Source organism: Pezoporus occidentalis, unplaced genomic scaffold, assembly GCF_034315485.1.
Source record: "Pezoporus occidentalis ecotype Australia unplaced genomic scaffold, CSIRO_AGI_Poc_V1 ctg13, whole genome shotgun sequence".
NCBI lineage: Eukaryota > Metazoa > Chordata > Aves > Psittaciformes > Psittacidae > Pezoporus > Pezoporus occidentalis.
Window position 1 is genome coordinate 12081079 of NW_026913103.1, and position 13495 is coordinate 12094573.

Here is a 13495-nt window from a genome sequence, read left to right on the forward strand (position 1 = left end):
GGCAGAGTTACTGAATGCCTTCTTTGTCTCTGTCTACTCTGCTGCAGGCAGTCCTGACGAGCCCTGTACCCCTGAGACCTTAGATGAAGTCAAGTCAACGGAGCGGTTTGCCTTAGTCGATGAGGAATGGGTTAGAGACCAGTTGAGCAATCTGGACATCCATAAATCCATGGGTCCAGATGGGATGCACCCGCGGGTGCCGAGGGAACTGGCAGAAGTCATTGCTAGACCACTCTCCATCATCTTTACCAAGTCTTGGGAAACGGGAGAAGTGCCTGAGGACTGGAGGAAAGCAAATGTCACTCCAGTCTTCAAAAAGGGCAAGAAGGAGGACCCGGCTAACTATAGACCGGTCAGCCTCACCTCCATCCCTGGGAAAGTGATGGAACACCTTATCCTTGGTGCCATCTTAAGGCATATCAAGGATAAGAGGGTTATGAGGGGCAGTCAACATGGCTTCACCAAGGGGAAATCATGCTTGACCAATCTCTTAGCCTTTTATGAGGAAATAACACAGTGGATGGATGATGGCAGAGCGGTGGATGTGGTCTACCTTGCTTTCAGCAAAGCATTTGACACAGTCTCCCACAGCATCCTCACAGCTAAATTGAGGAAGTGTGGTCTGGATGATCAGGTAGTGAGGTGGACTGTGAACTGGCTGAAGGAGAGAAGCCAGAGAGTTGTAGTCTATGGGGCGGAGTCTAGTTGGAGGCCTGTAACTAGTGGAGTGCCTCAAGGGTCAGTACTGGGACCACTATTATTTAATATATTCATCAATGATTTAGATGAGGGAATTGAGTGTACTATCAGCAAGTTTGCTGATGACACTAAGCTGGGAGGAGTGGCTGACACGCCAGAAGGCTGTGCTGCCATCCAGCGAGACCTGGACAGGCTGGAGAGTTGGGCAGGGAATAACTTGATGAAATATAACAAGGGAAAGTGTAGAGTCCTGCATCTGGGCAGGAACAACCCCACGTTCCAGTATAGGTTGGGAAACGACCTGTTAGAGAGCAGTGTAGGGGAGAGGGACCTGGGGGTCCTAGTGGACGACAGGATGACCATGAGCCAACACTGTGCCCTTGTGGCCAAGAAGGCCAATGGCATCCTGGGGTGTATTAGAAGGGGGGTGGTTAGTAGGTCGAGAGAGGTCCTCCTTCCCCTCTACTCTGCCCTGGTGAGACCCCATCTGGAATATTGTGTCCAGTTCTGGGCCCCTCAGTTCAAGAAGGGCAGGGACCTGCTGGAGAGAGTCCAGCGCAGGGCAACGAAGATGATTAAGGGAGCGGTGCATCTCCCTTATGAGGAAAGACTGAGGGAGCTGGGTCTCTATAGTTTAGAGAAGAGGAGACTGAGGGGTGACCTTATTAGTGTATATAAATATATAAAGGAGGAGTGTCACGAGGATGGAGCCAGGCTCTACTCAGTGGCAAACAATGACAGGACAAGGGGTAATGGGTACAAACTGGAACACAAGAGGTTCCACTTAAACTTGAGAAGAAACTTCTTCTCAGTGAGGGTGACGGAACACTGGAACAGGCTGCCCAGGGAGGTTGTGGAGTCTCCTTCCCTGGAGACATTCAAAACTCGCCTGGACACATTCCTGTGTAACATTATCTAGGTGTTCCTGCTCCAGCAGGGGGATTGGACTAGATGATCTTTTGAGGTCCCTTCCAATCTCTAGCATACTGTGATACTGTGAATATGCAGCAACTTTGTTTTTGCTCCCTCTTTCTCCATTATAGGACTTGGTGCGACTCAGCCGGCATAGTGCTCAGGCCAGCACATAGTTTTTCCTTTAGTTTGCTGCTAATTCAGGAAAATTATTTTTTGCTCTTCTGGTGGAGGAAGAAACGTCTGGTGAAAGTAGAACAGCCCTGGAAATCTATTAATGAAGCAATTTTTAAGAAATAAATTCAGCTCACAAGGATTACAGTCTTGAGCTTTAATTAAATCAGTGAATTAATATGAAAATGCAAGGATGGTCCTCCGCTAACTGATGTACAGATATACAAGAATAGGATCAGAAGTCATAATAAATAATTTATGGTTGCTTTGTAATTTTGTAATTGAACACAAAATACTTCAGATTTCAAAATATATTAAAAAATAGCTTAGTAATGATGTATCATATTACTGACCAAAAAACCACCAAACTTCATAAGAAAGAAAAAGCTAGAGAAACAGTATGAGTAATCTAATGGATTTACAACCAGAGAAAATATTTCAAATGTTGCCTAGATGTTATCTGCCATATTATGTATTTAAATAGTTCTTCCAATTGTATTGATAATGATACAAATTTTTGAAATTATAAATATTTATTAAAACCTGAAAAGACTAGAGAAAATGAGAAGAAAGCAATAGGATAACCTCCTCTAATAGCGCTATCAGGCAGGGAGATGGAGAAGGTGCTATCCTCTTGTGTTTGTGATAAAGGGCCTGGATTGGAGGTAACCTTGTGAATCTCTAGTGGGCCTCTGATGGCTCTTTATTCAAGCTGTCATAAAACATTTTGACAGGCCAAGGCTATCCTGGCATACCAACATGAAATAATGCTGGCCTGGATTTGAAGACATTGTTAGAAGAAAATGGTAGGAGGAAACCAAATATAAATCTGAATTGCTTGACTAAACTCCTCCATTGTACTTGTATCTTTAAGTGTAGCCCTTAAGGTCACACAGACTTGAGGGGGACTGAAATGAAATATATGGTACTCTATTAAACACAGTGCTTTAAAACATACTTAAAAAAAATGGTTAGTTTAAAGCTTTTTTGCTAAGAAAGTGTTTGTTGTAAGTTATGTTTTTTGAAAATCCACTCTGGTACCTCAGCACAGAAAAATGTTTGTGATGATTTTATGGAGCAAAAGAACACCAAATTCACAGCTCTGAGACCAAGCTGATGACCACAGCACTGGATCTTGTTCTGTACAGGCTTAACCAATAAAATTAAAAACTACACCTTCAATTAACAGATGATGAAACACTAGCTCGGCAAAAAGTGACTTATATATGGTGCTATAATTCTAAAAAGACTGTGTATGCAAACTCTTCTGACTGATTTGCTGCACAACCAGATTTCTTGAAAGTAAAATGAGGGAAATGAACACTTATAAAGTCTCATCATTTATTAGATCAACTATTAGTCATTAAGTAGCAGCTTTCATATTAATTCACTTAGACTTTCACTGAAACAAAAAATGTCACCAATAATGGAGACAAGAAAAGGAATTATTTAGCTGGCACATTCCTTTTGCTAATACACTGACATACAAGAACGCATAGTTGATCTTCTCCTTCAAGGAATAACGAGGGATTTTAAAAGCAAAAGCACCAGCTCTTCTGAAAATGTGAAAAGCTTATAATGCACTATGAGAGTCAAATTTCAAATCCATCACTTTCAGAATAGTAACATTTAAGTAACATCAGATTTTTGATGAATTCTTTAAAATCAGCTGCACTGCAAGGTGCATGATAAATAATTCTTCTCCCATTATTGTTATCCAGCTTTCCTGCACAGATTATGAAGTGCAATGATGTCACTACTCAGTTTAATACTCGCTGCATTTAAACGATTTAGGTAGCAGCACACCCAAACTCAGGGACCACGAACAAATCTGATCTCTTTTTCTCAGGGCAGAAAGGTAAAAGAGAAACTTGATCTGATTTTGAGTGGAGCTTTGGCTAGAATTACTCATTTAAAGAGGCACAGATTGAGAAGATGCTATGAATTTGTGACTAGTGGATACTTCATTCTCCATGTGACATTACATTCTCATAATAGCTCATTATTTTAACGTGTAAAATAAGACAAACCATTCTAAAGGATTTAAGCTACAGCTGCAATTATTGGTAGACAACAAAGGCTACATACAGCATAGCATGATTAAATGGCAAATTCTACCAATATGAGACTTGGAAGATGAAACCCAAGCATTTTTCTGCTTCAGAACTTATATTCAATTTAATTCTAATTGTGATTTTGCAATTCTGGATGCTCAAAATAATTTTGCAACTTAGTTTTACTCTGCTTCCCATGTTAATGACTGATTCTAAAAGAAATTAAAACATTTTTAATTTCTCATGTCAAAATGATATTACAACTGAAATGAGAAAGGGTGAAAATAAAACATTTTTTAAACAGTATTTTGATGAAAATTAAATTATTCTTGCATATGCCTTCCTTTCCCCTTATATTTTCAATTGTCATTACCTGAGAAAGATGTATTTTATTGAATTTTCCCAGGATCTTGCATAAAGTTGACAGTAGCTGTGATTTTAACAAGAGAGGCATTAGGTGCTACTCTTAGCTAGGCAAGTGATTCTAGAATAGAGAACAGTAAAGAAGTACTTTCTTTAGAAAGCAGCCTTTGTTTAGAAAGAAGCCTTTCTTCTCATATTAAGTGTTCTATTTTTAATGACATTATGTTTTGTAAATACTGTTGCTACAGTATTCACAGTAGCAGAAGACAGCTTTTGAGCAGAACAGGTTCATTGTTAGGGTGATGCAATGACCCAGACTTTCTTAATCTGAAGTTTGCCTGAGGTAAAGATCATATAGTCACTTAGCCAAATGTTTCTCAAATACTGCACCTCCAAGGGATCATTAGGACAGCGTGAAACATGCATTCAAAGCAACCAAAAGGAGGGAACAAAAAAGGAGAATGAAAACAGCAGTGTATCATATGCATGTATAGAATTAAAACCGTTTGTATGAGCAATGTTGACTCTAATCCACATTCTGTTTGTTTAGGTCACATTTGTAGAGTGTTTAACCTCCAACTTGCTATTTACACAGCATTTTTGAATTTCTTACGGCTTTGTCATTTATGGACTGATGTTTTAGTATTGTCTACACTATTGCAGTTAGGAATTTTTGAAAGGCAGAAAAAAGCAAAACACTTACAATGAAAGTAAAGTTCTTCATCCCCTTCTTGATCAGCTTTGCTATAGCCACAATGCCTGAAAAGAAAGAAAAGGGCTTTACTGGTAAATAAAGATTTACTTCCTTGCATCTAAAGTCATGGAATCAGTTCTTCAGGCTGGGATTTTCAGGCACTGAGCACCTAACTGCTGTAGGTCCTTTGTAAATTTCAGCTATAATTCTCTTGACAGCAGAGTTTTAAATAAATCATGAAGAGTTGCAATCAAAAGGTTTTTGTATTAAATACCAGTTGGGACAGGTCCTAAAGAGAAAATTCTAGTTCTGGTGAAAAGCTTCTACAGATGAAAGAGAAGATTAAAGAACTTGAAAGCAGAATAGTGTTTTACATGAGGGTATTCTTAAACTTACTGCTGTGCCTCTTTTTCTTGAATGCAAAGTCATTTAAAGGCTGATCAGATAAAGTGTCAGACTTCTCCACGTGAGAAAACTGAACAGAATGAGGGACTTTGAGGAGTACAGGTAAAGAACCTGCTAGGGGATCCTTTTCAGAACATTTACATAGGACAAAAAGAACATCTTGATTTAAGTGTGCCTTGCCAAAGTAAGAGGACAAATTGTATAATTGAAAATGGGATTTAAATTAAAATTGTCCTTACTAAAAATGACTTCCATTTCAGTTTTGCAAAGTACTATCCCAGGTTAGACTACATTTCAAGAGTTTTTGGGTCAGACATGTTTATGCCAATGCAATACCTTCGCCCTATGATGAATCCAAACACCATGAAGACCAGTATGATGGTTCCTGCCACAGCAACCACAGCTATGATAATAACAGGATTCTGTTCACTGGAAACAGCCGTGGCTACAAATGGAGCACAGAGCAGAGATTAATTTAAAATAATTCCCTACAAAGGAACTGCAAAAAAATTAAATCAACCATTACGAATTGCAGACTGTTGCTTTACCTTTACCTGAAACTATTACATCAGTAGAGTTAGTCAAAAGAAGGGCTTCCATTGGAAATTCATCCAAATGCTGGATGAGTTAATGATTGTCTACATGGAACAAGAAGGGCCTATAGGGATGCTGGGGAGGGACTCTTCATTAGGGACTGTAGTGACAGAACAAGGGGTAATGGGTTAAAACTTAAACAGGGGAAGTTTAGATTGGATATAAGGAAGAAATTCTTTCCTGTTAGGGTGGTGAGGCACTGGAATGGGGTGCCCAGGGAGGTTGTGAATGCTCCATCCCTGGCAGTGTTCAAGGCCAGGTTGGATGAAGCCTTGGGTGGTACGGTTTAGTGTGAGGTGTCCCTGTCCATGGCAGGGGGGGTTGGAACTAGACGATCTTAAGGTCCTTTCCAACCCTAACTATTCTATGATTCTATGCTAGAATTGACTTGGCCAAAGTGACACAGCCATTATCAACCACTTCCACTCCCTCCTACTTCTGTGCTGCCTTCTGTTTTGCGGAGTGGCTGACTCCTTCCTAAAAGGGAAGACCTCAATATCCCTATAAGGGTGGACAGTACGAGACTAATCCCTGAAGAGCTCTGCTTCTAGCCTCCCCTCTGTAACTGATTGATACGGCTTTGATGGTACCCAAGGAAATAGTGTCTTAACTATAAGAAGAATGCTTGAGATGAAACACTATCTATTAACACTGATATCCTAGTTAGCATATTTTTATCTCTTACTGCTATCGTTGTAAGTTGCAATTATTACTTATCATTTAGCTGCAAAAAGGTGCCTGCACATATACAAAATGGAATTCTCCATGCTTCAGAAAATTTACATGCTGAAATACTCACACATTATCACTTTTTATTCAGATATGCCAATATTATTAATATATGCAAATGCATGCATGTCACATTAATGCAAACTGAGGATGTAAACACTTAGCCTGAGAAACCTCAAGGTTTGTTAAATACATTGCTTGTCTGACATCTAATGAGGGTGGTCATGTACACAGTCACATTAAATGAGCACAGCTCTAATGAACACTATGGAGCAACACAGGTTTATAGCAGCGAGGATCTAGGCCAAAAGATTGAGAGTGAAGGAAGAGACATCAGGCAGTGATGATGAGCAAGAGACTCTGAAAGTTTGAGTCATTTGGAAGCAGCAGAGAAATAAAAGAGAGAGAGAAAAAAAAAAAAAAGGAAACCCAATTGATTGCTGATTAACTGAATTGCAGATGGTGTGTTAACAATGGTTAACTGGTAGTAGTGGTAACTGAACTGGAATGTCTACATGAGGATTTTATGAATTCCATAAGATCAGGTTCCTGTTGCAGACTTCAGAGGTTCCCACAGAAGCAAAAAAACAGACTTTTATTTATTTATTACTGTCTTGGGAGAAGTAAGCCAACCAACATGATTTATTTTGTTACTGACACTGACTTGTACCAACTACTTTCCACAAAAAATAACAAACAATTTCTTATACTACACAGATAAGGAATCGTTTGCATTAGGGGGAAGTTCCCTCCCCTTCTCCCCTTCAATTTTATCTCCTAAAGAAATTGTAAGTTTTCTATGTTCTATCCTAACGCAGGTGAAGAAGATCTCATTATTCATATTGGCCTTAAGCTGAAAAGAACAAATGCTTATCTTTGATTAACTGTACATTTCTGAGATATCCAGGTCAGTAGGATGTGACTGCAGGCCTGCATATATCCCACTTGTGGAACTTTAAGGAAATCAGTGATCACTATCTCATGCAAAAATATAGGTACACAGGTAATACAACTCAGTTCCTGTAACATCACTAGGCCATCAAAGCAGACAACCCCAAACAATGCCAAATTTATGTAAAATACAGCCCTTCCTAAAGCTGTTCACTTCTTACTATGAACTTCAGTGCAAACCTCACTTAGAAGTCCAGAAGAGGCAGTACCCTGTGACAATGGCAAGGGTGCAAAGATACAACAATCTAACAGAGTCTGACAAAATACCCAGCCCAGCCTGTCGCTTAATCTAGCAGCCAAGTTGAGTGCATAGAGGTTGACATATGTGAGTGGGTTGCTCTGCATAACTGCCTCTCAGGTTCTGGATACTGGCACATGCAGTAAGCAAGCCAAGGGGGGCTGGAACTAGATGATCTTAAGGTCCTTTCCAACTCTAACTATTCTATGATTCTGTGATGTTAATTGGGGTCTGGGAAACTGCTGGGGACATAGCACACTGGCCAACTAGTAAGGTAAGATTCAATGTATGATATATTTTTACATTTTTAAAACAAAACAAAACAAAAGATCTGATTATGGGCATGGTCTGGTATGAATTCAGTGACAGGAGTCTGGCATTTGCCTTCATTCAGGTACTCTGTGCTGCTTCTCTTTTCTGTGTTATGAACTCAGTCTGTTAGTGTAAGGGAGAATCAGAATCCAGCTTCTCGAATGATCACTGTGGTTTGCCAGAAAAAAAAAAAAAGATGCTAGAGTGTTCTTAGAGGAATGATTTTGAGTTGCAGACGCTCCTTCCAGTGGGTGCATGATTTGGTTACCTGTAACTGGTGCTGCCACATTGGTGATGGCAGGGAACCACCAGCAGGACAGGGAAGTCTGCCCTTTCTACTGCTTAAACTGTACTCAGACTCAAGAGGGTAAGACAGGGACTTCGTACTTGGGCAATTAGCTACAGGTAGTCTGATATTATGATATTTGAATATCTAAATGAATGACCACATTCAAATCCAATGCTTAACTGAAAAGAGTTAAAAGCACCTTTTAGATATATATGGTTGTAGGGATGGGAAATGCATATCCAAACACCCTGGAGGATTTAAAAAAGGAGCTCAGCTGTAAAGCTGTGCTGCTCCTCCAGTGACTTCTCACGAAAGCAATCTGAAATGTATGAGTTCCAGAAAAGAACTGCTGATGAAGTCCACCATGGAAGTGTTGACAATAAATTGAGTTCATTTAGGCCAAATATTACTTCCTTATATATTATGCTTTATGTCATCTATAAAAATTTGTAGTAGTGTTTTAATTCTGACAATAGGAATAAATTTTGCCTCTGCATATTACTTCAACCTTGCTTGATTAAAAATGATTCATGGCAAAATGAAAAGGCAAATCTTCATGCCAGGTTGTGCTGAATCTTAAAGCTGTAACAAGTGGCAAAATCCCCTTTGATTAAAAAAGCACAGGATTATCTTTAGATGCACTGGCTACAAGTCACTTAATATAACTTTAAAACACTTTAGTAAGTCAAAAAGTAAAATTACCACTTAAGTGATTTTCTGTGCATTTGTGTTTTCTTCCTGAGGGACTTTCATCTCTAATATCATCAATGATTTCAAGAAAAAAAACACAGTGATTAAAGTACTTTGACTGTGGCAAACACAGCTCAAAGTACTTTAATCACTGTTTGTACAGTATAAAATAGAAATAGCCTTACTTTATAAAGTATTTTTACTTTATAATTTTGAATTTTTTACATAAAGAGGGATGCAAAGCCTAACATCTAAGATATGTGCAAGTACAAGTATAAACTATGTATATTTTATATGTCGGATGCTATTAGTATAATGGACATTTTGCGGCCCAAAAATCCAACCGTATGCTGGGCTGCATGAAAAGAATATGGCCAACAGGTCGAGGAAGATGACCTCTTCTCACCCTATACTCTGCTCTTGTGACACACTGCTATTTAGCTATGGGGCCCCCAACACAAGAGGGATGTGGACCTGCTGGAATGAGTCCAGAGGAGGGCCACAAAAATGATCAGAGGGCTGGAGCACCTCTCCTATGAAGACAGGCTGAGAGTTAAGCTTATTCAGCCTGGAGAAGTGAGGGCTCAGGGGAGACCTTAGAGCAGCTTTCCAGTTCCTAAAGGGGCCTACAAGAAAGCTGGAGAGACTTCTTACTAGGGCATGTAGGAATAGGACAAAGGGGAATGGTAAATTTAGATTAGGAAGAAATTCTTCACTGTGAGAGTGGTGAGGCATTGAACAAGGTGTCCAGAGAAGCTGTGGATGTCCCATCTCTGGAAGAGTTCTAGGCCAGGCTGGATGGGGCTTTGAGCAACCTGGTCTAGTGGGAGGTGTCTCTGCCCATGGCAGGGGGCTTAGAACTAAATTTATCTTTAAAGCCTGTTCCAACCCAAACAATTCTATGTGTCTATGACATAAGTCTTTAAATATTTAAAAGTGGCCATGCTGTTTCTTTCACAATTTATAAACAGGAGCAGAGTACAAAAATCTACTTAATGGACAGCACCAGCCAAAAGATGCCAACCAGTTGAAAAGCCAGGAGAAATTCTAGCTGGCAACATGACCAGCTGACTGTGGTGGTAACTATATATATTCTTACATAAATACATATATGTGTGTGTATATATATGTCTATATATATTCTTACATAAATACATATATGTGTATATATATGTGTATATATATACATATATATATGTGTATATGTATACTCACACTACATATATATATTCTTTAAATACGTCAACATATTTAAAAGCTGCAGTCAGAAATCCACTGGAATAATGAAAAGTCAACACCTTTAAATGGTAGCGTAACACTGGTTTACTGCTCACTTGTACAGTACTTTGCTTGAGGTGCATTTCCTCAAAATGATCCCGTAAAGGCCTTCCTTTAAAATGTTAATGAAAACACAGGACATTACATGGCGTGTCAAAACACAGAGCTGGCCTATGATATGAGAAAAATCTGCTGTGCATACTGGCCAATGTGTCCCTGGTTTATATGCAGTTTTTCATCACAAGAGTCATAAAAAGGGTGCATGGGCATGGTCAGAGATGCATTTATTCTAGGATTTCCTGATTTTCAGTATGTTGACCAAAGTCTAGTCAAGACTGTTTACTTCTGAAATTATCTTTGCTAATCTTAGTGGCTACCAGTGTACTTACATTCAGTACATAAAAAACACTCAGGTAATTAAGGAAATGCTAGGGAAACATTTTGGTCTACTAATTTTAAACTACTATGGACAATAAAATAGCTCACTAGTAGAAACATATGACAGATTATGATAGACTTTTAATTTGTTTTCCGGAAATCTACTCAAAACAAATTAATTCTGCCTGTACTTCAGGTTCCCATTTTGCAAAATGAGGATTCTGCTACTGACTCTTTCTAAAACAGAACCCTACAAATGGAAAGTATGCTATCAGACACAGAGCTAATAATATTAGTAATAACAGTTTATTGCTGCTATTATGATAATTGCTATTTCAATTATGTCTATTAGATATGTGGTATTATTCATTATTGATAGTTTCCATATTCTGTGTGTAACCCAGGTGAAATCAAGACCTAACTGCTGTGTTTTAAGAATAATACTGACAAACTGTTCAGGAGACATCTGGCTGCACTTAATAAGATGCATTAGAAGCACAGAATCATAGAATCAACTAGGCTGGAAAAGACCATTATGATCACCAAGTCCAACTGTTAGCGTACATCCACATCTTAGATATGCTGCACAGAGTTCAGAGTTGGCATCTTTGTAGACCATGTATTCTCAGCTCCAAACCTGGCTGACCCACTGTCAGGAAGGTTAACCTGAAGCAAATGGTTCAAAACAGAGTTAACCAAATTTAGGTCTGTGACAGAGCAGTGAAGCTGCCAGGGACACAGGCAGTGCCTGTGAATGGCCCATTTGGGTCAGAAAACCCAAAATGCGGAAGACTTTCACCAAGCATGCACGCACATATCTACAGTGGTGAGGAAAAAAGGTATCAGTGTGATTTTTGGACAAGTAAGGGCACAAAATTGAGTTCAGGATAGGATCAAGGACAGAGCAAACTCTCCCAAAATGTTATCCCTCTGCTGAGCTGTCACAGCCAGATTCGCTGTACTGAGATTGTACTTCAGCTTCATACTTTCCACTGTGAGGGTTTCTGAGAGGTTGTGTTTTCTTTAGACAGCTTACAACGTATCACATGAGCCTTAAAGAAATCTAGTATCTTTGAGACCTGTTTCATTACTAAACCGAGTTGAAACTAGCCAATGAAGTCAAAAGACACTAAAGATGGACATACAGCTTAAACAACACACACATAAACAAAACTATAAAGAATTTTTTCAGGAAACCAAACAGGGTAAAAATGACCTGGACCAGACTGTGGGCTTAAATCCTCTTCCCTCCTCTCCCGTTACAGAAGAATCTAGTAGAGTTATTCAGCTCACCACTACTCATTTCTCGAGGGGGGAAAGATGTGTGTATTTGAAAGAAAAAAGTATTTTTGTGTTAGAAGACCATCAGAGGAGAAGAAGCTGATACATTACAAATCTCCAGCTATTCATAGGATTGTAATTTGCCTCTGTGTGGTGGAAAATCTAATTGAACGCATCCTTCAAAATACAGTTACAAAAATCCACCTTCATGTAGAACTTCATTCTTTCCAGTTTCAATAATATTGCCTATGGCTCTTTCCATTCTTGCTCTACTTACTACTTCTTCTGAAACTGTTAATTTCATATAAAACTAATTGTTTACCTGTGGCTTCTTCTAGTGTGGCAACATCCAGTCTGGGACTGTAATTTCCATAACCAGCAGCAGTAAAAGCACGAATCTGGAAAACATACACTGTTCCTGGCTTTAGGTTATTAATAGAAGCTGAAGTGGACTTGGTTTTCATTGTTGAATAGGTCCTCTCCCTTTGATCCTGGAAACAATAGGACAAAAGATTAAATTACATTTACAGGTCAGATTTTGTCATGGTTGCACATCAACAACTGACAGCCAGCCAGGGTAGTTTATTTCAATTTGTTGAATGCTTTTTTTTTTCCCCAACATAAAAGTAAAGCATACCCCATGGGGTATTACAAAACACTGTCAATGCAATGAGGAGCTCTAAGTATAACATAAAATTCAAATGGGATGCTCATGTTGTTACCCATAAAACATCCAGACATAAAATGATTGCTTCTTTGGCACTGATAACATTTTGTGAGACTTTGATGAGAAAACAGCTCAACCACAGCTTTCCAATAGGATCTGTGGGGTCTAAAGAGTGCAAGGACAGGGAAATTTGTTCTTTCTTGGTCAGAACCCCTTCCCTTGCTATCTTCCAATACCTTTAAAATATATCATACTGCCAATGTATAATAGCCTGGATTTTGCACCAAATTCTGAAATCCCTAACTCAGTTTTCGTTTAGTTTTTTTTTCTCTGAATTTTAGCCTTTTCTCAGGTTTTAAAGCTATGGCATCAAGAAGAACCTAGGGAAGTAATCTCAGTATGACACCCCCCAAATCTGAAGCTGTAAGAATACGAACCCTATGAGTAATAACTCACTTTCAAATACTACAAAAGCTGTATCACAGATCATTACAGTATTCAGAAAGCTCTACTTATTCATCACATTTACTGATCCAGATTATCTTTCAGCACAGATATGTGCAGCCCTGTTGATTTTCAGTAGCAGATGCAACCCTGATTTGAAGGGCAGAAGAGATGAATTAACCAACCATCTGAATGCACCACATGACCAGAGAAGCATGAGCCATACGAGGCAGTGCTAATGAGATGAATACAGAGGGAAGGAATAAATCTGTAGCTCATTTCAATAGTACTTTGCCAGCTAAAAGTGATGGAGAACCTTCCCCTTTTGCAGTCAGTAAAGCAG

General features: G+C 39.1%; 1 protein-coding gene and 1 long non-coding RNA gene across 7 annotated transcripts in view; both read right to left on the reverse strand.

The window, feature by feature from the left end:
* Positions 1–13495, reverse strand: part of LOC134158466 (uncharacterized) — a 1166824-nt gene that overhangs the window by 247027 nt on the left and 906302 nt on the right. The gene's annotated exons all lie outside the window — the stretch shown is intronic.
* Positions 1–13495, reverse strand: part of EPHA7 (EPH receptor A7) — a 165546-nt gene that overhangs the window by 28332 nt on the left and 123719 nt on the right. For all 6 annotated transcript variants that reach the window (XM_062608407.1, XM_062608410.1, XM_062608412.1 and 3 more), the window contains 3 exons: positions 12364–12532; positions 5638–5746; positions 4906–4961 (listed from right to left, as the gene is read on the reverse strand). In XM_062608407.1, the coding sequence (XP_062464391.1) occupies positions 4906–4961; positions 5638–5746; positions 12364–12532 (334 nt within the window). The remainder of the gene's footprint in view (positions 1–4905; positions 4962–5637; positions 5747–12363; positions 12533–13495) is intronic.